The sequence below is a fragment of the Convolutriloba macropyga genome, chromosome 6, assembly GCF_964194025.1.
Source record: "Convolutriloba macropyga chromosome 6, txConMacr16.3, whole genome shotgun sequence".
Classification (NCBI taxonomy): domain Eukaryota; kingdom Metazoa; phylum Xenacoelomorpha; order Acoela; family Convolutidae; genus Convolutriloba; species Convolutriloba macropyga.
The window spans coordinates 6,551,493-6,573,847 of record NC_134473.1 but is presented as its reverse complement, the minus strand read 5'-3'; the positions used below and the strand labels follow the sequence as shown (position 1 = coordinate 6,573,847).

Genomic DNA, 22,355 nt, shown 5'->3' with positions numbered 1-22,355 from the left:
TTAACAAAAGATCCATTATTGGACCCAAACATTTGCCATGCAATTCATCACATCGCTCGTTCCAATCATGCCTTTAGTCAAGTTAACTATGAACAGATAGAGCTCAATGTTTCTGATGAATAATGTTAAACGTGTTTATACTCCCCCCCTCTTGGAACATGGCATTTATATTTACCTGAGGAGTTTGCTGCAACAGACTACGACAGTGTGGCTCTTTCTGGAGATATTTGCGAATGCATACTGGGCAATCACTATCCCACAGCAGATGATCCTGAGAACACAAATCCCAGTTGACTTTAATATTCATATTCAGGTACGTAACCCACGCAGAGCTGCTCTGATTAGACAGTAATGTGTATAGGGTGACCTCCGCAGCATAGAGCCAGCGAGACGGTCACCATATACACATTACTCTAATTCACTTTATATATCCACTAATCTATATTCACTTCTTTTATATTTTAAATCTATCAATTCTTGTTTCACTTCGTGCAAACCACTAGTACAGAGTTAAGCTGGTAATTAACCATTATCAGACGGATAGTTCGGGTTCTATCCTCACTGACTCCAGTGAACGTATCCCAGATACTAGTATAAAACTAGTGAGACCGTGTAAAAAGCACGTAAAACCAACTTGCGAAAATCTGTAAAGCCACTTTGTGGATTGTTGTAACCACTTTGTGGATAACTTGAATAAAAAACCAGCTTAACTCTTTTATAAATTTTAACTTTTGCTATTATTTTATAAAAATTAACTGTAAAACCTAAATTCACCATTACTATCTCTAATACCTTTATCATCAAAAGGATCAATAGCTATTTTATATTGTTCCTTAGTTTCTAAATGATGTCTAATGCTATCAATAGTATAATTAGTTACATATTTACATTTACCTTTATATATAGCACTAGTATAATCTTCAATTATAATCTGTGTTTTAATAGTGGCTTTAGTTATACCTTTTAACTTTTTCTCTTCTTCTCTTTTAACAGTATTGTAACAATATGCTTTAGCTTTAAGGAAACATGCTTCTATAATAGTATCATTAGGTAATTCATCCTTCATCTTACTTAACTCATTATTATGTAAAATATCTGTTATCTTATCCATTTCCTTTTCTTTAGTATTATCTAATGGAACATTAATATTTATAAATATTCTATCAGTATCTGTATAATGATAACTACAATCTAGCTCTTTCTCAAATTAATAATATACAGCTTAATACATAAATAAATCAGCTTTTTTCTAATATAACAAAACCAATATAATTAAACTTATCTAATTTAACATTACCTCTTGTTTTATGTACAGCTACTATATCATCATCAAACTCTACAGAATATTTAAAACCAATATTTTCTACTAATTTAATATATCTATCTACATCATTAACTAACTCTACATCTTGTCTATTATATACATTCTCTTTTGTTTTTCCATAGATTGCTTTATTCATTAACTTAAAGAATACATCCCCAAATTTATCACCCTTAGCTTTAGCTTCTTTTCTTTTCTTAATATTGAACTCAATATAAGGTTTTAACCATTCACTCTTACTATATTCTAACTTTTGCTTAATTTTAATATCTTCCAATCTTAATTCCATGATCTAAACACCAATCTAGCATCTCTCCATCTATTACATAATCTACCTTATCTGTTAATTTTAGCATTAACTTCTCATAAGGTTTATATCCTTTCGTTTTATTTACATTTTGATAATCTGTAAATTGATCTTCACATGCTTTTGTTTTCTCAGGGAAGAATGGATACTTGTTTGTTTTCTGTTTCAAGTCATCATTATACTTTATATCAACAGTGTAGATATAATCCTTAGTAGAGCTAGAGCTAGTATATACCAGATCATCGTTGAAGCCGCTTCGTGGATCACATACTTTAATCTCACCAGTAGGTAAAGCTTGAACCATAGCAGAAGCATATAATGAGTTGAAATCTAAATATTTTAGATAATTCTCTTTCCCAGAATACTCATGATCTATACTTTTGTTCATACATTTCACATGACAATCACATAGTAATGAAGCTATTCCACCTCTAATACCATGTTGTATTGTATCATAAATATTAACTGTATTTTCTTTATAATACTTAAGTCTAACATTAGTATATTTCAACCCACACAACCAGGTTAACCCAGGAGCAGAATATTTGTAACATGGATCTATTTCATAATATTCTAAACACATAGCTCTAAATTTCTCAAATACATCAACTGATAATAATACATCTGTTTTAAGATATAACATCATATAATCCTTCATTGTCTCACATCCAGTATTATTCCAACAATCAATTGCTTGCTTTTATTCTTTATCTGTAATACCACTTTGTTTCAACTTAGAATAGAATGCTTCCTTAGGTGTTAATGTTGTTTCATTTAGTTTGTCTATACTATCAAACCATTCATATGGGAATATACCTTTACGTCTTTCTAAGCCACATTTATTTAATGTTATACATTCTTCATTACTCAATGTTTTACTTATAGCATCTATGCTAAGTGGATGGAAGAACCTAAACATATCTAATGCTTTAGCATAACCCATATCAATACTAATATAAATCTCATCAGTTTTAGTTAATACTTTAAGTCTAATGGGATTCTGTCCATGGTGTTTCTCACCCATCTTCTTTGCTAGTTTAGTTATAATTAGGTGATTATCATAATTAGAAGAATTATATGCATACATTGATACCAATGTGTTTTTAGCTTGGAGGTTACATTTATTGTGAGCATATCCTCTAAATTTACCATTTAGATGATCTTGATCTCTAACCATGTCGTCACCCAAGTTCTCATTACAATAATAACATCTACTATATAACGGAGTAATACTATCTTCTTTCAATGGAATATTTATACTAAATATATCTTTAAATAATTTATTATAGTGATCTACTCTATCCACAAACCAATCAACTACTTTATCGCCACAGTTACATTCATACTTATCTTCTAATAAATCAGGATAGTCACTTTTTATATATAAACCACAAGCAATAAAAATGTGTTTACCATCTTTTATTATACAACCAAAATCATAATACATAGCAAATGGTAATCTGTTTTTATAATGGATCTTATCAAACTTTAGGTAATCATCTTTATGGAATGTTCTTCTACCTATATGTTTCTGTGTATTACATAAATCCAAATGTTTATTTAATGCATCTTCTGTTCTAAATGATACACAACATTTTAGACATGGATAACATTTATTATGATTAGATGATGTTCTTAATAGGAATGATACATCTTTACATAGGAAGTAATGATTATCCCAATATAATATATTACATCCTTTATGATCATTATGATTAATTAATACAGGATTAATAGTTTTATTTTTATATAGATTGAATACATTAATTAATACTTTATCTTTATTTACTTCTTGTATTTTCTTTAAGTGATAATAATCATATGGAGGTATAACCCCATTTGGTAATTTTATCTCATTAATATATTCAGGTTTATTATATTTACTAACTCTATTTGGATCACGTGATGCAGGATGTAGATAAGCAATTAGACACCATAGCAAACACTTATTATCAGTATTATGTATATTAAGTATATATCTAGACGTGAATGGTAACTCAGTATCACATCCACCAATTGGATAAAACCTGTGAATATACATAGTCCGTTTAACAAATCGTTGCATGCTCCATCCAGATTGATTCATCTCTTGCTCTTGTGTTCTAGACTCAAGTTCCCCATTCAATAAATACAAGTCATGTGCACAATTATTTTGTCTGGTCATTAACATAAATGTAAATTCATTTTCTTCTAACTTATCATCTATAGGTTTTGTATTCTTAACTACATCAAAGGTATTAAACTTAATATGGGGATGTATGTTATGCAATGACTCCAATATATTCAAGAATTTAGGATCTTCATAACTACTACTTTTTATAATCAATTGATTATACTTCATGTTATGATCCAAGCCTAATTCATTAACTCTATCTCGCCACGTCTTATCAACAAGTTTTTTCTGATTATTATTTTCTTTATGTTCTTCTGATTCATTGTGTTCATTTTTATTGTTATAACTAGTATTACATATATTGCAATATCCTTCAGTTATATTTTTATTATTATCCTTATTCTTATTCTTATCAGTTAAACTGCTCAACGAAGTTGTTTTGCAAATTCGCAGATCCTTTCCCTCTACATTATCCAGATGCATCTTTGTTTTCAAATGTTGATCCACAATATATTGACTTAGAGAAGTCTTACATGTTACACAATCAAATCTACTTCCATTCTTTATGTTTTCACCATTAACTAGTCTTACATTGTTCCTATGTTTTAATGTTGTCACATGATTATTATAAGCGGTTTTATTATCTAGATATATCTCACAACTATCACAAAACTTTATTCCTTCTTCAGAATACTGCTCATCTAACTTTTGTTCTATAATTTTATTAGTAATTTTTATTCCTTCATCCTTAGCTTCCTCAATAATTTTATTTCTATTATATAATCGTGCATTCTTTTTATGTTTAAGTGATTGAATAGAGTTAATTCTTCATTACATTCTTCACACTTAAAATTCTTTGTTTTAGGCTTTTGGATACAGACAAAATCATTAGATGAATCTGAGTCTAAATCTGAGTCCTTATCCTTATCAGAATCTACATCTTTAACCTTATCAGAACCTAAATCCTTATCCTTATCAGAACCTAAATCCTTATCCTTATCAGAACCTAAATCCTTATCTAAATCTGGTAATATTTTGCTTCAACCTTTCGCAATGACTCACGCATATCTTCTTCTCGTTCTTTTAATTTAGTAACCTGTTTATCATGCGACTCTTTTATTTCTTCATTCATATGATTAAACCTTCTGATTGATTCTAAAGACTTTTCTAATTCTACTTTTTGTTTTTCCTTATCTACTGGTTTGATTTCTTCCCTTGGTTTGTTTTTATTTTTTAACATTTGGACTGCCATACCAGTAGAACTAGATGGAGCTTGTCCATGAGATTGAGCTTGATCACTTTGAGATTGGACTTGACCTCTTCCAGTTAGAATGTTCCCGTTGTTTTCCTGCACATTCTTTTTTATATGCCAAATTTTGAAATAATATTATTTATACACCTTTTCAATACTATAAAAATGATTAGTACCAAATGTGATAAAAGTAAAAAAAAAGCTTGGTGTTGGAGTTGAGATGAATGCCAAAGTAAACCTTTATCATGTTTTCTATGTAATGAAATTATAACATATAGAGAAAGAAATAATCATATGAGTAAGCATTATAATGATCCAGATCAATATCTAACATGTCATAAGTGTAAAGTAAATAAATATATCGCTCACTATAGATTCAAACATTACACTTGTAGGATATGCTTATACATCAATAGATATAGATTTGGTCACAGTAAAGAGAGATTTAAAGAACATGCAAAGAAATATAATATCAATGAAGCTGGTTCCCAGATCAGCGAAGCTGGTTCCCATATCAAATTTAGTCCTGTTAAAATGTTACTTGCGTTCCCGTTATTTATTATGATTATACTTATTATTATAATTGTTTATTGGAATTAAGATAAATATTCTGATTTAAGGAGGAGATTGAAAGGATATAGGAATATTGTACCAGAACCATTTGAAATTAAAAAAACAACTTTATTATTTATGGTTCATCTAATTCTGGTAAAACAACTTTTATAAATGATTATTGCGGTTTGTATGAGACTGTTAATGTATTCTGTATTGATGGTAGTGAGTGGAAGGGATATAATATATATGGTTTTGATGATTTAAAATTATTAGATAATTTAGATAGTTTTGCTAATAGTCTTATTATATTTGATGATATGGGACAAAACTTTAGATTACCAGCTAAAGACTCATTGTATTCTAAAGGTAGACATCACAATATTAATATAGTATGTGTAGGTCATACTGTAACAGATTTGAATACAAAAGCAAGATATAATATCCCAGCTATATATATTACTTTAAATAGTTCACAACGATTCTTTGAAAGAGTACAAGAGAAGTTTAAAATTGATTCTAATCTATATAGTTTAAACATTATAACTATGCTGTAATTAATTATAATACTATCAGTGACTATTATATTGTATAAGATAAAGATAAAATAAAAATGTTGTATATGATTCTAGGATTGGTGATCTTGATATTGAGAAGTATGTTGATTGTACAGAGTTTAAGGAAAAGGAATATAATATACTAAATAGTTATTTAACAGACAGAATGATAGAACCAACACATATTAAACCAAAGGAGTTAATGTTCTATTTTGAAGAATATTTAGAATTTAAGGGAAAACATAAATCAATTAATTCATATAAAATACATACAAATAAAAAAAAATGTACTTAGTGAGATACATAGTGGCTATTACGCTATAGCTGGTATAGTTACTATGGTAGGATTTGGTTATTCTTACTTTCAAAAACATGGTAATAATAATGATAATAATTTTAATGGTATAGATATAATGAATATAAATAAAGCAAAAATTATATTAAAAAATGGTACGAATATGACAATAGGTTATGGTTTGATTGATAAAAGCAAATATGATCTCAATCATCCATTTAATATAGTATGTATGTTAGCTAGTTGTCTTGTAAGTATTTATGCAACTCATAATCATATTAATTCTAATTCTAAAAATGGAGATAGTATGTAGAGAATGTATTAATGAAATTGATACTAAAAGTGGTTATCCAGAACACGAACTAATGAGTCATTATAATATTTTTCATAAAAAGTTAAAGGAAAGATGTATGAAATGCATGCAAAGAATATATAGTGGTTATCATTTTAAGGATAGATGTATAGACAAACGTACAGGCCTTATATCATCAGTACATAGTTATATTGACTATACCGATATTAATGATAATGATAGTATTGATAATATTGATATCAATAAAGATGATAAAGATGATTATTTAAATGAGGTTTTGAATGAACTGAAAGATAATATTAAAGAAGATTTAAAAGAATATATTAGGACTAATATAAAACAAGAGATCCTTAATGAATTAAAACTAGAGATTAAAAAAGAAATAAAAAAAGAAGTTAAAAATGAAATAGAAGGAGGTGCTATTAATAATTTAAAGACTGATGTTAATATTAAGAATCCATCTAAAGAAATTAAATCAACTAGGACTTGTTGTTTTTGCAAAATTGAAAAGAATAAAGATTGTTTTTATAAGACTGGAGGTTTATGTAAAGAGTGTTCCTCTGAAAAAGTTCAATGTCCAATGTGTAACATTTTTTTAAATAAGTCTTCCCTTAGAAAACATTTGAAGAGACCACATATAAAATAGAAAGCTAATTTTTAATGAAAAATTAATTATAAGCCCTATAGTTATGAGATAATTCTCTCATTATACCTTTTACTTTGTTATTTACAAATTACACAGAATAACGCAGAATAACAAGGATAAATAGAATTATGGATTAAATTAGAATCTTAGTAATTCCGCACTAGTGCGAAATTACTATGATTCTAATTTAATCCATATTTCTAGTTATCCTTGTTAACTAGTAAAAGGTATAATGAGAGAATTACCTCATAAATATAGGGCTTATAATTAATTTTTCATTAACAATTATCTTTCTATTTTATATGTGGTCTCTTCAGATGTTTTCTAAGGGAAGAACTATTTAAAAAAATGTTTCACATTGGACATTGAACCTTTTCAGAGGAACACTCTTTACATAAACCTCCAGTCTTATAAAAACAATCTTTATTCTTTTCAATTTTGCCAAAACAACAAGTCCTAGTTGATTTAATTTCTTTAGATGGATTCTTAATATTAACATCAGTCTTTAAATTATTTATAGCACCTCCTTCTATTTCATTTTTAACTTCTTTTTTATTTCATTTTTAATCTCTAGTTTTAATTCTTTAATGATCTCTTGTTTTAAATTAGTCCTAATATATTCTTTTAAATCTGCTTTAATATTATCTTTCAGTTCATTTAAAACCTTATTTAAATCATCATCTTTATCATCTTTATTGATATCAATATTATCATTACTATCATTATCATTAATATCGGTATAGTCAATATAGATATGTACTGATGATATAAGGCCTGTACGTTTATCTATACATCTATCCTTAAAATGATAACCACTATATATTCTTTGCATGCATTTCATACATCTTTCCATTAACTTTTTATTAAAAATATTATAATGACTCATTAGTTCGTGTTCTGGATAATCACTATTAGTATCAATTTCATTAATACATACTCTACATACTATCTCCATTTTTAGAATTAGAATTAATATGATTATGAGTTGCATAAATACTTACAAGACAACTAGCTAACATACATACTATATTAAATGGATGATTGAGATCATAATTGCTTTTATCAATCAAACCATAACCTATTGTCATATTCTTACCATTTTTTAATATAATTTTTGCTTTATCTATATTCATTATATCTATAGCATTAAAATTATTATCATTATTATTACCATGTTTTTGAAAGTAAGAATAACCAAATCCTACCATGGTAACTATACCAGCTATAGCATAATAGCCACTATGTATCTCACTAAGTACATTTTTTTTTATTTGTATGTATTTTATATAAATTAATTGATTTATGTTTTCCCTTAAATTCTAAATATTCTCCAAAATAGAACATTAACTCCTGTGGTTTAATATGTGTTGGTTCTATCATTCTATCTGTTAAATAACTACTTGGTATATTATATTCTTTTTCCTTAAACTCTGTACAATCAACATACTTCTAAATATCAAGATTACCTAACCTAGAATCATATACAACATTTTTATCTTTATCTTATACAATATAATAGTCACTGATAGTATTATAATTAATTACAGCATAGTTATAATGTTTAAACTATATAGATTAGAATCAATTTTAAACTTCTCTTGTACTCTTTCAAAGAATTGTTGTGAACTATTTAAAGTAATATATATAGCTGGGATATTATATCTTGCTTTTGTATTTAAATCTGTTACAGTATGACCTACAAATATTATATTAATATTGTGATGTCTACCTTTAGAATACAATGAATCTATAGCTGGTAATCTAATGTTTCGTCCCGTATCATCAAATATAATAAGACTATTAGCAAAACTATCTAAATTATCTAATAATTTTAAATCATCAACACCATATACATTATATCCCTTCCACTCACTACCATCAATACAAAATACATTAACAGTCTCATACAAATCACAATAATCATTTATAAAAGTTGTTCTACCAGAATTAGATGAACCAAAAATAATAAAGTTATGTTTTTTAATTTCAAATGGTTCTGGTACAATATTCCTATATCCTTTGAATCTCTTCCTTAAATCAGAATATTTATCATAATTCCAATAAACAATTATAATAATAAGTATAATCATAATAAATAACGGGAACGCAAGTAACATTTTAACAGGACTAAACTTTGATCTGGGAACCAGCTTCGCTGATCTGGGAACCAGCTTCGCTGATATTACATTTCTTTGCATGTTCTTTAAACCTTTCTTTAGTGTGACCAAATCTATATCTATTGATATATAAGCATATCCTACATGTGTAATGGTTGAATCTATAGTGAGAGATATGTTTATTTACTTTACACTTATGACATGTTAGATATTGATCTGGATCATTATAATGCTTACTCATATGATTATGTCTTTCTCTATATGTTATAATTTCATTACATACAAAACATGATAAATGTTTACTTTGGCATTCATCACAACTCTAACACCAAGCTTTATTTTTACATTTATCACATTATCACATTTGGTACTAATCATTTTTATAGTACTGAAAAGGTATAAAAATAAAATTTCAAAATTTGGCATATAAAAAAGAATGTGCAGGAAAACAACGGGAACATTCTAACTGGAAGAGTTCAAGTCCTATCTCAAAGTGAGCAAGCTCAATCTCATGGACAAGCTCCATCTAGTTCTACTAGTATGGCAGTCCAAATGTTAAAAAATAAAAACAAACCAAGGGAAGAAATCAAACCAGTAGATAAGGAAAGACAAAAGGTAGAATTAGAAAAATCTTTAGAATCAATCAGGTTTAATCATAAAAATGAAGAAATAAAAGAGTCGCATGATAAACAGGTTACTAAATTAAAACAACGAGAAGAAGATATGCGTGAGTCATTGCGAAAGGTTGAAGCAAAATATTACCAGATTTAGATAAGGATTTAGGTTCTGATAAGGATAAGGATTTAGGTTCTGATAAGGATAAGGATTTAGGTTCTGATAAGGATAAAGATGTAGATTCTGATAAGGATAAGGACTCAGATTTAGACTCAGATTCATCTAATGATTTTGTCTATATCCAAAAGCCTAAAACAAACATGTTTAAGTGTGAAGAATGTAATGAAGAATTAACTCTAAAGAATTATAACAGACATATTCAATCACTTAAACATAAAAAGAATGCTCGATTATATAATAGAAATAAAATTATTGAGGAAGCTAAGGATGAGGGAATAAAAGTTACTAATAAAGATATAGAACAAAAGTTAGATGAGCTGTATTCTGAAGAAGGAATAAAGTTTTGTGATAGTTGTGAGATATATCTAGATAATAAAACCGCTTATAATAATCATGTCACAACTTTAAAACATAGGAACAATGTAAGACTAGTTAATGGGGAAATAATGGAGAATGGAAGTAGGTTTGATTGTGTAACATGTAAGATTTCTCTAAGTCAATATAGTGTGGATCAACCTTTGAAAACAAAGATGCATCAGGATAATGTAGAGGGAAAGGATCTGCGAATTTGCAAAACAAGTTCGTTGAGCAGTTTAACTGATAAGGATAAGGATAAGAATAATAATAAAAATATAACTGAAGGATATTGCAATATATATAATACTAGAGATAACAATAAAAATGAACACAATGAATCAGAAGAACATAAAGAAAATAATAATCAGAAAAAACTTGTTGATAAGAAGTGGCGAGATAAAGTTAATGAATTAGGCTTGGATCATAACATGAAGTATAATCAATTGATTATAACAAGTAGTAGTTATGAAGATCCTAAATTCTTGAAAATATTGGAATCATTGCATAACATACATCCCCATATTAAATTTAATACCTTTGATGCAGTTAAGTATACAAAACTTATAGATGATAAGTTAGAAGAAAATGAATTTTCATTTAGGTTAATGACCAGACAATATAATGGTGCACATGAATTGTATTTATTGAATGGGAAACTTGAGTCTAGAATGCAGGAGCAAGAGATGAATCAATCTGGATGGAGCATGCAACGATTTGTTAAAAGGACAATGTATATTCACAGGTTTTATCCAAGTGGTGGATGTGATACTGAGTTACCATTCACTTCTAGATATATACTTAATATACATAATACTGATAATAAGTGTTTGCTATGGTGTCTAATTGCTTATCTACATCCTGCATCACGTGATCCAAATAGAGATAGTGATTATAAAAAACCTGAATATATTAGTGAGATAAAATTACCAAATGGGGTTATACCTCCTTATGATTATTATCACTTAAAGAAAATACAAGAACTAAATAAAGATAAAGTATTATTTAATGTATTCAATCTAAATAAAAATAAAACTATTAATCCTGTATTAATTAATCATAATGATCATAAAGGATGTAATATATTATACTGGGATAATCATTACTTCCTATGTAAAGATGTATCATTCCTATTAAGAACATCATCTAATCATAATAAATGTTATCCATGTCTGAAATGTTGTGAATCATTTAGAACAGAAGATGCATTAAAATAACATTTGGATTTATGTAATACACAGAAACATATAGGTAGAAGAACATAACATAAAGATGATTACCTTAAGTTTGATAAGTTCCATTATAAAAACAGATTTCCATTTGCTATGTATTATGATTTTGAATGTATAATAAAAGATGGTAAACACATTCCTATTGCTTGTGGTTTATATATAAAAAGTGACTATCCTGATATATTAGAAGATAAGTATGAATGTAACTGTGGCGATAAAGTAGTTGATTGGTTTGTGGATAGAGTAGATCACTATAATAAATTATTTAAAGATATATTTAGTATAAATATTCCATTGAAAGAAGATAGCATTACTCCGTTATATAGTAGATGTTATTATTATAATGAGAACTTGGGTGAAGACATCGTTAGAGATCAAGACCATTTAAATTGTAAATTTAGAGGATCTGCTCACAATAAATGTAACCTCCAAGCTAAAACACATTGGTATCAATGTATGCATATAATTCTTCTAATTATGATAATCACCTAATTATAACTAAACTAGCAAAGAAGATGGGTGAGAAACACCATGGAAAGAGTCCCATTAGACTTAAAGTATTAACTAAAACTGATGAGAATTATATTAGTATTGATATGGGTTATGCTAAAGCATTAGATATGTTTAGGTTCTTCCATCCACTTAGCATAGATGCTATAAGTAAAACATTGAGTAATGAAGAATGTATAACATTAAATTAATGTGGCTTAGAAAGACGTAAAGGTATATTCCCATATGAATGGTTTGATAGTATAGACAAACTAAATGAAACAACATTACCACCTAAGGAAGCATTCTATTCTAAGTCGAAACAAATTACAGATAAACAATATAAGCAAGCAACTGATTGTTGGAAAGATACTAAATTTGAGGCAATAAAGGATTATATGATGTTATATCTTAAAACAGATGTATTATTATCAGTTGATGTATTTGAGAAATTTAGAGCTATGTGTTTAGGATATTATGAAATAGATCCATGTTACACATATTCTACTCCTGGTTAACCTGGTTGTGTGGGTTGAAATATACTAATGTTAGACTTAAGTATTATAAAGAAAATACAGTTAATATTTATGATACAATACAACATGGTATTAGAGGTGGGTTAGCTTCAGTATTAGGTGATTGTCATGTAAAATGTATGAATAAAGATATAGATCCTGAGTATACTGGGAAAGCAAGTCATCTAAAATATTTAGACTTCAACTCATTATATGCATCTGCTATGGTTCAAGCTTTACCTACTGGTGAGATTAAAGTATGTGATCTGGTATGTACTAGCTCTAGCTCTACTAAGGGTTATATCAACACTATTGATATAAAGTATAATGATGACTTGAAACAGAAAACAAACAAGTATCCATTCTTTCCTGAAAAGACTAGGGCAAACATTGGACAGTTTACTGATAATCAAAATGTAAATAAAAAGAAAGGATATAAACCTAATGAGAAGTTAATGCTAAAGTTAACAGGTAAGGTAGATTATGTAATAGATGGAGAGATGTTAGATTGGTATTTAGATCATGGTTTGAAATTAGATATTACAATTAAGCAAAAGTTAGAATATAGTAAGAGAGAATGGTTAAAGCCCTATATTGAGTTTAATATATGGAAAAGAAAAGAAGCTAAAGTTAAAGGTGATAAATTTGGAGGTGTATTCTTTAAACTGATGAATAATGCCTTTATTGAAAAACAATAGAGAATGTATATAGTAGACAAGATGTAGTGTTAGTTAATGTAGATAGATATATTAAATTAGTAGAAAATATTGGTTTTAAATATTCTGTAGAGTTTGATGATGATCTAATATCCGTACATAAAACAAGAGGTAATGTTAAATTAGATAAGTTTAATTATATTGGATTTGTTTTATTAGAAAAAAGCTAAACTATTCATGTATAAAGCTATATATGAATACTTTGAGAAAGAGTTAGATTCTAGTTATCATTACACAGATACAGATAGTATATTTATAAACATAAATATTCCTTTAGATAGTAATATAGAAACTGAAATGAATAAGATAAAAGATATTTTACATAATAATGAGTTGGGTAAGATGAAGGGTGAATTACCTAATGATACTATTATAGAAGCCTGCTTCCTTAAAGCTAAAGCATATTGTTATAATACAGTTAAAGGAGAAGATGAGAAAAAGTTAAAAGGTATAACTAAAGCCACTATTAAAAAACAGATTACAATTGAAGATTATACTAATGCTATTTTTGAAGGTAAAACTAAGTATGTAACTAATTATACTATTGACAGTAATAAACATCATTTAGAAACTAAGGAACAATATAAAATAGCTATTGATCCATTTGATGATAAAGGTATTAGAGATAGTAATGGTGAATTTAGGTTTTACAATTAATTTTTATAAAATAATAGCAAAATTTAAAAAAATTTATAAAAGAGTTAAGCTGGTTTTTTGTTCAAGTTTTTCGCAAGTTGGTTTTACGTGCTTTTTACATGGTCTCACTAGTTTTTTTAATAGTATCTGGGATACGTCCACCGGAGTCGTTGGGGAGAGAACCCGAACTATGCGTCTGATAATGGTTAATTACCAGCTTAACTCTGTACTAGTGGTTTGCACTAAGTGACACAAGAAATGATAGATTTAAAATATAAAAGAAGTGAATATAGATTAGTGGATATATAAAGTGAATTAGAGTAATGTGTATATGGTGACCGTCTCGCTGGCTCTATGCTGCGGAGGTCACCCTACACACATTACTTCAGACCAGCTAGCGTCGCCTACATGGGTACATAGTAGTGACCCTTCTACAGTGAGGTGTACAGTTTACGGGACCTGCACAGCGCCCGGCCCAGAGTCAGCACTGTCTGGTCAGGGCAAGACCTATGATCTGTATAGTTTAGACATTCTGATCAGAGAACAAAACAGACTGCGCTTTTTGTTGACTGAGAAGAGTAGCAGGTTCATTTAAAATGGTACATTTCAAACTACTGAAAAAAAGAGTGTTCTCGGGAAAAAGATCTAACAATTTTCAACCAAAACGTATGCAATAAAAAGAATACAAAAAGAACAATTTTTCAACCCTCGAGTATTCATGTCTATTATTTATAATATGATCAGAGATTTTGGATCCACTTGTTTCGTAAACACATTAATGGCACCGGAGCTGACTGGTACCTGCCGTTGTCCAACTTTTCAAACTAAATGGAGCCGAGTAGCCGGTCCGTAAAGGCTATCTGAATGCATCTTATCTTGAAACCTTAACAACTGATATTCTCATTGAAAAAAATATTCTTGATAGCTGGTGTACATGCAATCGTTTCAATGAATTTTTTGTCAAAATTAATTTGGACACATCAACAAAAAATGAAGAGAGCCAAATATGTCAAAAAAAGGTTTTATGCGAGTTAAGAGTCATAGACGTTCTCACAGAGCATTCAAAAAAATCAAAACAGATAGAATGAGAAATATAGAGGGACAGAAAGAGAGATCGATAGCAGCAGAAATATATAATGAATCGGATAGCAAATAGATTTAAAAATACGAAAAAAACCGAAAAGACAGAACAAAAGAAGGTTGAAAGCAGAGAAGGAAAACAGAAAAAAAACAAAGAGTCTGGGAGAACGCCAACGGGCGTGAAAAGCGAAAAAAAAGAATTAACGAGAAAAGAGAAGTAAAATCGAAATTGATGAGACAGCATCAAAAACCATAAGAACATCATGACCCCACCAAAAGAAAAACAACCGTAAACAAAAAATGAATCAAAAACAGACTAATAAAAAGAAAAGAAGAAGTTAGTAAACAACCAAGAAAAGAAAAAGAAAAGAGAGAGAGAGAGAGAGAGAGAGAGAAAGGCGAAAAAAAGTGAGCGAGAGAACGAACGCAAGAAAAAACAAAAGCAATAGAATGAAGGCAAATGGAACAGCAAAAAGAAAGAAGCCGAAATCACGAGAGAGAGAGAGAGAGAGAGAGAGAAAGTAAAAGAACAGCGAGATAGTGAGCAAGCGCAAAAAGCAAAAGCACAAATTCGAGTGCCAAAAGAAAATATCACAGTTAGAGAAAACACTTGAAGATCAGAAAAAATAGAATATGGCAAAAAAAAGAAAAAGAAAGATAGAGAAAAAACTGAAGAGAGGGAGAGATGCAACAGTTCAAAAGAGGAGAGAAAACAGATCCTGGGTGAAACAATGAATTCCAGTTCTCATAAAAAAGATGGATGCGCGAAATACGAGGGAAGTGCTGATAAAAAGGAATCGCTGGCAAACTATTGCAAAAGCTTTTAGAAGTCAACAAACACAGAACTGAGTTAAAGGGGTGGCTAATGCCACCAACAAACTTTTGTTCGAAAAAGTAAAATCAAATATCTACCTATCGTGTTTTGTATGCAGTAATTTATTAGCAACAGCCCTTAAGATAAAAAAGTTCTCTACTAAGCGCTAAAATTTTTTTATTTATTTCAGCACCTCAGTTTTGTCATATATAATACTTTGGCAACTAACTCTGGTTTTTGCATCGGCACCTTTTGGGTCTTTTAAGCTTCACAATTTTTGTTCGCTGAATTCTTCTGTTTTAAAAAAACTTTCGTGCAGTGAAATTTTGACAAAACAGATTTCCATCAACCTTTTAATCCTTGACGTTTTCGGTGAGTGACTTTCCGCTCACAAATTTTCAAGACTAACCTTTTTCATCAACAATTTTTTGACAGTGAACTACAAAAAACAATACCATAAATCCTCTCTGTTGAAAAATTCTGATGGTTTATCTTTTCAGCATCAAAAACTTTTCGGTCATGGAACGTTTCCTTAAGAAGTTTTTGGTAACAAACCCTTTTCGGCCAATGATTTTTTGGACACTATTGTTTTTGTTTATTGAAACACCGATTATTTTCATTTTCTTTAAAACCAAAGTTTGGGCAAAACGCTTTTTCGCAAACAATTTTTCGGTAGATAAACGGCCTCGTTTTGGGTCAATGACCTTTTGGCAACACTTTGCGGTCAATGACTTCTTTCTAACATTTTTCGGTCAATGACCTTTTAGAAACAATATTCGGTCAATGACCCTAAATCACAGTTTTTCGGTCATTAACTCCAATTAAGCAACCGCTTAACCGTGCTCTTCAGTAGTACTGTTACAACATGCTGCTCAGTGATGCCTCTAAAACATGGCGACGAGTAGCTTAATAAATAAGCTAACGCGTTCACGGGCAAACTAAACAGCGGAGTTAGAATACCATGACAAGGAAAAACTGATGCTGCATTCGATCATGGCCTAATCGATTTGTTCTCGATTTGTCAATATACTTAGATATTTTAAAATATATGTACTAGAATACATGAAGTAAAACTGATACTCAGCTCGAACAAACTCCACTATCCGATATCACCATTTCAGTACCCCCACGTATGTACCAATTAGGAAGTCGGCTTCAGTTTTGCATCAGATTCTTGACAATTGTTTTGAGAAGAATTCTGGTGTTGGTTTAGGTTATTGGTTCAAAAACCTCCCAATGGTATCAAATATGAACTGAAAATTGATGTTACGGCAAACTTCATATTCTGTCGACATCTTTATCTACAGCCTATCAAAGATGCAATTTTGTCATTTAAACCACATGTATAGTTTTATATAAAGAATACTTAAAAAACAACCCAAAAGATCAGTTGAAAATCAAAATTTTGGCCATTTTAAATTGAAATACAGTGCGTGCTATAACGCAATTCACTCTTGAGCGGTAAGTTATATAAAAAGTCGACAAAACTTAACATTCAAGAATAGCTGCAAAACCTTAACATCCAAACAGATTTTAAAATCGCTTAAACAAACTGGGCGTAGTAAAATTATCATTATCGTTGAAAGGAGAGTAGTTGTTATGATCTTGAAATGTGCGTAAAGTTCTGAGATGTTTCTCTATTATTATTGTTTCTCTCAACTATTAGTTCTTCTTACTCCGTTATATTTGATACCAGTAGTCAAACATCTTTTTTTGCGTTTTCTAATTTTCAATTATGTGAACAAAGTTGAATGCTTAAAAAGTCATCGGATTGCACGTATAGATAGTAGATAGTTACCATGCGCTTACTATTCTTACATTATTAATTTACAGTTTTTGTCGTTTTTTTTTATTTTGCTAGATATTTGAGAACTAATTCCATATCTGTTCTCTTCTGAATTCACTTCACCATACCTATTAGAAAAACAGGATATTCCTCTTACAATATTGCGCCGAAATAGAATTTTTGTCATACCCAAAATTACCTCATACGAAATCTTGAAAGCTATATTTGCTTACAAGTATTTGCTAACAAGTGCTAACAAGCTATATTCCTCTTACAAGATTGCGCCGAAACAGAATTTTTAACATGTCCAAAATTACCCCATACGAAATCTTGAAAGCTATAATTGCTAGAGAACAACTTAGGTTACAACTTAGAGAAACAACAACAAGTTACAACTTAGAGAACAACTTAGGTTACTAACGAAATGATTCCAGATAACTCGAAGCATTCGGCAGACAGATAGGCGAAGTAGGCACCAGAGAACACTATCAGAGGTTCAATCACTGCAAATACACATCATATTAATTATTCATTATAATACTTTAATGTATCAAAGATCCCAATACAATTTTTTCTCATACAATTTGAATTTGTTGCTAGTTTAAGATGGTCATATTCTCTGAGGAAAAGGAAACATCGTTGTCAGTTTGTGTATGTTAATTAACCTCTGAGATGATTTGTGAACCTTGTGAGGAATGCAGTTACCACTCCGAAGGACAGTCCAATCAGAACTCCTCCCAGACTCACAATGAAGAATGAACAGAATCCTTTGAATATCTGAAACATGAGCAAATGCCGAAATTGTTTTTAATTAACCTATGCAATACTGTTCCCAGGGGTGAGGTATAGTAGAACTACCCTAGACGAACTCCGACACTTGTCTTGCAAGATCTTGCAAGAATTCGACGCCTATCTTGCAAGAATCTTACAAGATCGACGCTTATCTTGCAAGATTCTTGCATATCCGACGGCTATCTTGCAAGATCTTGCAAGAATCTTGCAAGATCTTGCAAGATGGTGCGTAATCTTACAAGACTCTTGCAAGATTCTTGCAAGATCTTGCAAGATAGCCGTCGGTATTAGACTAGGGTATGAATCAAATTGCTTAACGTCTTGGCGGAGTGTCCCAGACGTTAATTACGCAGTCTGGAGCATATTTTTGGCGTAATAATCCATTCATATCTGTAAATAAGTCCCTCTGTCATTATTCGCGCTAGTTCGTGGTCATTCGATTTAAATTGGGGTCATTTAAAAGTTGCCTGAAAATTCAGGTAAAAGTGCCTGAACTGTACAAACTACCTGAAAAGTTATGATTTTTACAGTTAATTTTCATGTAAATTCAGGTAAAAGTTCAGGCAGTGATACCTGAATTTTTCAGATAAATTTCAGGAATTTTTCAGGTGTGTTCGGGTATGGTTCAGGAGAGACAAATCTACCTGAACTGTTCAGGTAAGTTCTGGTGTCTTTTTCCGGTAAATTTACCTGAACTTTTTTCAGAGGGTGACCTGCGCCACAGTTCATATTTCTGCCACCTCTTCCCATGTAGTCGGATAGACTTTAGCTCGACTCAGATTTTTCATAGAAGACTTTTGCTGGACCCAAAACCCTCCCCAACTAGACTTTTAAAGTCTTTTCATAGGTCGAGGTCTAGACCTGAGCACCAAAAGCACAGTGGATTGAAATTGGAAATACATGGTGGAGAGTTCACCGTATGAAAGTATGAAGTGCAATAAATGTTAATTGTTCTTTTCCCACTGTAGAGGGATTAGTGTGGTTATAAATGTTATATAACTTCTGATGCTGAAGTTTGGACAATCGTTATGTCTACTCAGTTGAAATTTAAATAATGAGGAGTAATTTCATTATATTTATTTAACATAACATTTTAAAATTTTTTTCCATTAAATTTTACTGATTAAACAGTAAATGTCAATCCATATTCATCACATCACAGAATCATTGAAAATTTAAATTATGCCGACAATTCATATTTGGCTGCCTGTTTTGATGCGTAAAATTAGGACAATCTGACCCATTCACTGTTCTATTCATGATAGACACTTTAAAGAACTAAACTACTATAATGATATTCTGCTTGAATAACTAACTAGTTGGGATAATTTATTAACCTGTGATGCGGGTATGTGTGGGAGTACAACAAACACCTCCATCATCCGATACAGCACAACTGTCATTGCGTCATTCAGAAGAGACTCTCCAAACACTATGAAGTACAAGGAACTGTTCACGTGGATCTCTTCAAAGATGGCCAACACCTGAAAATTTGCAAAAACTTAAAAGCAAGTCTTAAACTTAAGGGCAACTCCTGAAATACAACCAAGATCTGAATAATGGGTTCAAAATTTCATCGACTTGGCCATCAGACCAGATAAATTGAAGGAAAAAGTGAATGAAAAGATTCTAGAAAAGATCCAACTCAAGTTTTTAACGCTAAACAAGGAGGCTCGCTAATGTGCGTTCGCACATAATATTCTGACCCCGCTCATTCATATTTTTTATACAAAACGTCTACCAAATGAGGAACAGATAGAAAAACCACAAAAATTGTTTTTCAAAAAAAAACTTCTAACAAAAAAATCGCCTTCAACGCAAATAACTCGGTGGAGTAAAAAATGCCACATCAGACTGATGAGATCAGCCATTGTTAAAAAAACAAGTCAAGACAAACAACAAAATCTAACGATAATAACAAACATTAATTACATCCAAAACTTATGTCCATTTTTTTAAAAAGAAAAATTATTCAAAAGGTCAAAATAGCGTGCGATAAAGCTAAAACTAAACAAAATAACTTGTACAACACTAGAAAAATATCGGACGACTCCATAATAAGGCTTGGTAACATTTAGACAAAAAAGAACAAAAAAAGCGGGTTAAAAAATTGGCTTGTAATTTTAAAAACAATTAATTTCAAAGTAATCAAAACAAATAAATAGCAAATGAAAACATCCAACATGTTTATGATCACATACGCCTCTAAAGGAGAGCCTTAAAACCTGTCATCATTAAATTTTTTATGTGGTTACAAAAAAACAACAAATAGAGACAGCAAACGAAACATCAATTAAAACTTGCGAGAAAACAATGTCGAAGATGTGAAGCCATATTTGGCCCCTCAAAATAAGTTCAATTGAGCCTTCCTCGAACGCAAATGATGTGGTATGTGACCTCTCATTAAGAGGAATAGGTACTAAGTAGACAAAAAAGAGAAAAAGGTGCAAAATTAAGTATTACTTTTTCTTTTCCGAAAACAATTCTTTTCAAAGACATGAAAGCCATTAGCTACAAAAAGAATAAATTTAAAAGTTCAATTTATTCGTACAAAGGAAGTGCATTAAATTGTTCTGAATACGCCTAACGTCTACAAAAGAAACGTCAAATTTAGACAAAAATCAAAAATCAGTTTACTTTTTTTGCAAAAAACCCGTGTCGAAGTAACTGAATTCATATCAAAATCTTTAAAAAGAATAGATTTTGTATTTTTACACCATCCCTCGACAACAATGATGTCATATTTGACCTGTAATTAAAAATACTAGGTAACAAATAGACAAAAAAAAACAAAAATGCGAAATCAAAAATTGTTTTTTAAAATTTTTGAGAACAATTGTTTTCAAAGTAATGAAGGCCATCAGCTATCTACTTAAATCAGAACATAAATTGATTTACTCCTCCAAAGAACCAATGGTATCGGTCATTATCCAGGAAACTTCGTGCGACTAAAATGAGAAAGTAAAACACGAGAGTTGAAGACAAATGTAAAAAATTCAATTAAATTCTTCGAGAAAGTCGAGTTGAAGCAGTTAAAACCATAGTCTACGCTTTTAAAGACTTTTATATGTTCAATTAACTCCAATGATGAAATATGTTAACTGTCAATAATGTGATAACGTGAAAAACCTGTAAATCGTGAAAAATGGACCAATGCCTAAAAATAAAAATGTGAAATCTAGTACTATCAGAGCCAGAAAACCATAATTTAACGCGTAAAACCGCAAAATGAATTTTAATTCAACAGAACAAATAAGAAGAAGAGGCATTCTTTCGTTGCTGACACCAGGCTGAAAATTGAACATATTAAGACAAAAATTAATGGCAAAGTTTTAATAAGCCATTGTTTATATAAAAATGAAACATTTTTAAGTCAAAACGAACATAATCTTTCGAGTAAAGGAACTAGATACATCAAATTGGGAAGGTTTAGGAAGCCAATTTGACCTATCGACAGTGAGCTTTGAATTGAACTGTTCTGTTCTTTAATTAACTAAAAAAAATGAAAAAGACTGACTGAGTACGATCCGAAATTTTTTCGTACTATTCTTTGGGACCAAAACCAGCATTGCTTTCGACTATTATTTTAACTATTTTTTGGACCAAAACCAGCTCTGCTTTTGCTGTTTGTCCATTAAAAACACTCAACTATTTTGAGTGTTTTATATCTAGA

The 22,355-nt window shown here is 30.0% G+C and overlaps 2 protein-coding genes across 2 annotated transcripts in view; one reads left to right on the top strand and one right to left on the bottom strand.

Annotated features, from left to right (window-relative positions):
- The window catches only part of LOC142341457 (exosome complex component RRP46-like), a 360,653-nt gene that overhangs the window by 153,675 nt on the left and 184,623 nt on the right, over positions 1-22,355 (top strand). The gene's annotated exons all lie outside the window — the stretch shown is intronic.
- The window catches only part of LOC142341454 (Na(+)/H(+) exchanger beta-like), a 108,614-nt gene that overhangs the window by 65,733 nt on the left and 20,526 nt on the right, over positions 1-22,355 (bottom strand). Inside the window, exons 7-10 of the mRNA XM_075392408.1 lie at positions 20,020-20,166; positions 18,556-18,667; positions 18,312-18,393; positions 176-271 (exon numbers count right to left, since the gene is read on the bottom strand). Of these exons, the coding sequence (XP_075248523.1) occupies positions 176-271; positions 18,312-18,393; positions 18,556-18,667; positions 20,020-20,166 (437 nt within the window). The remainder of the gene's footprint in view (positions 1-175; positions 272-18,311; positions 18,394-18,555; positions 18,668-20,019; positions 20,167-22,355) is intronic.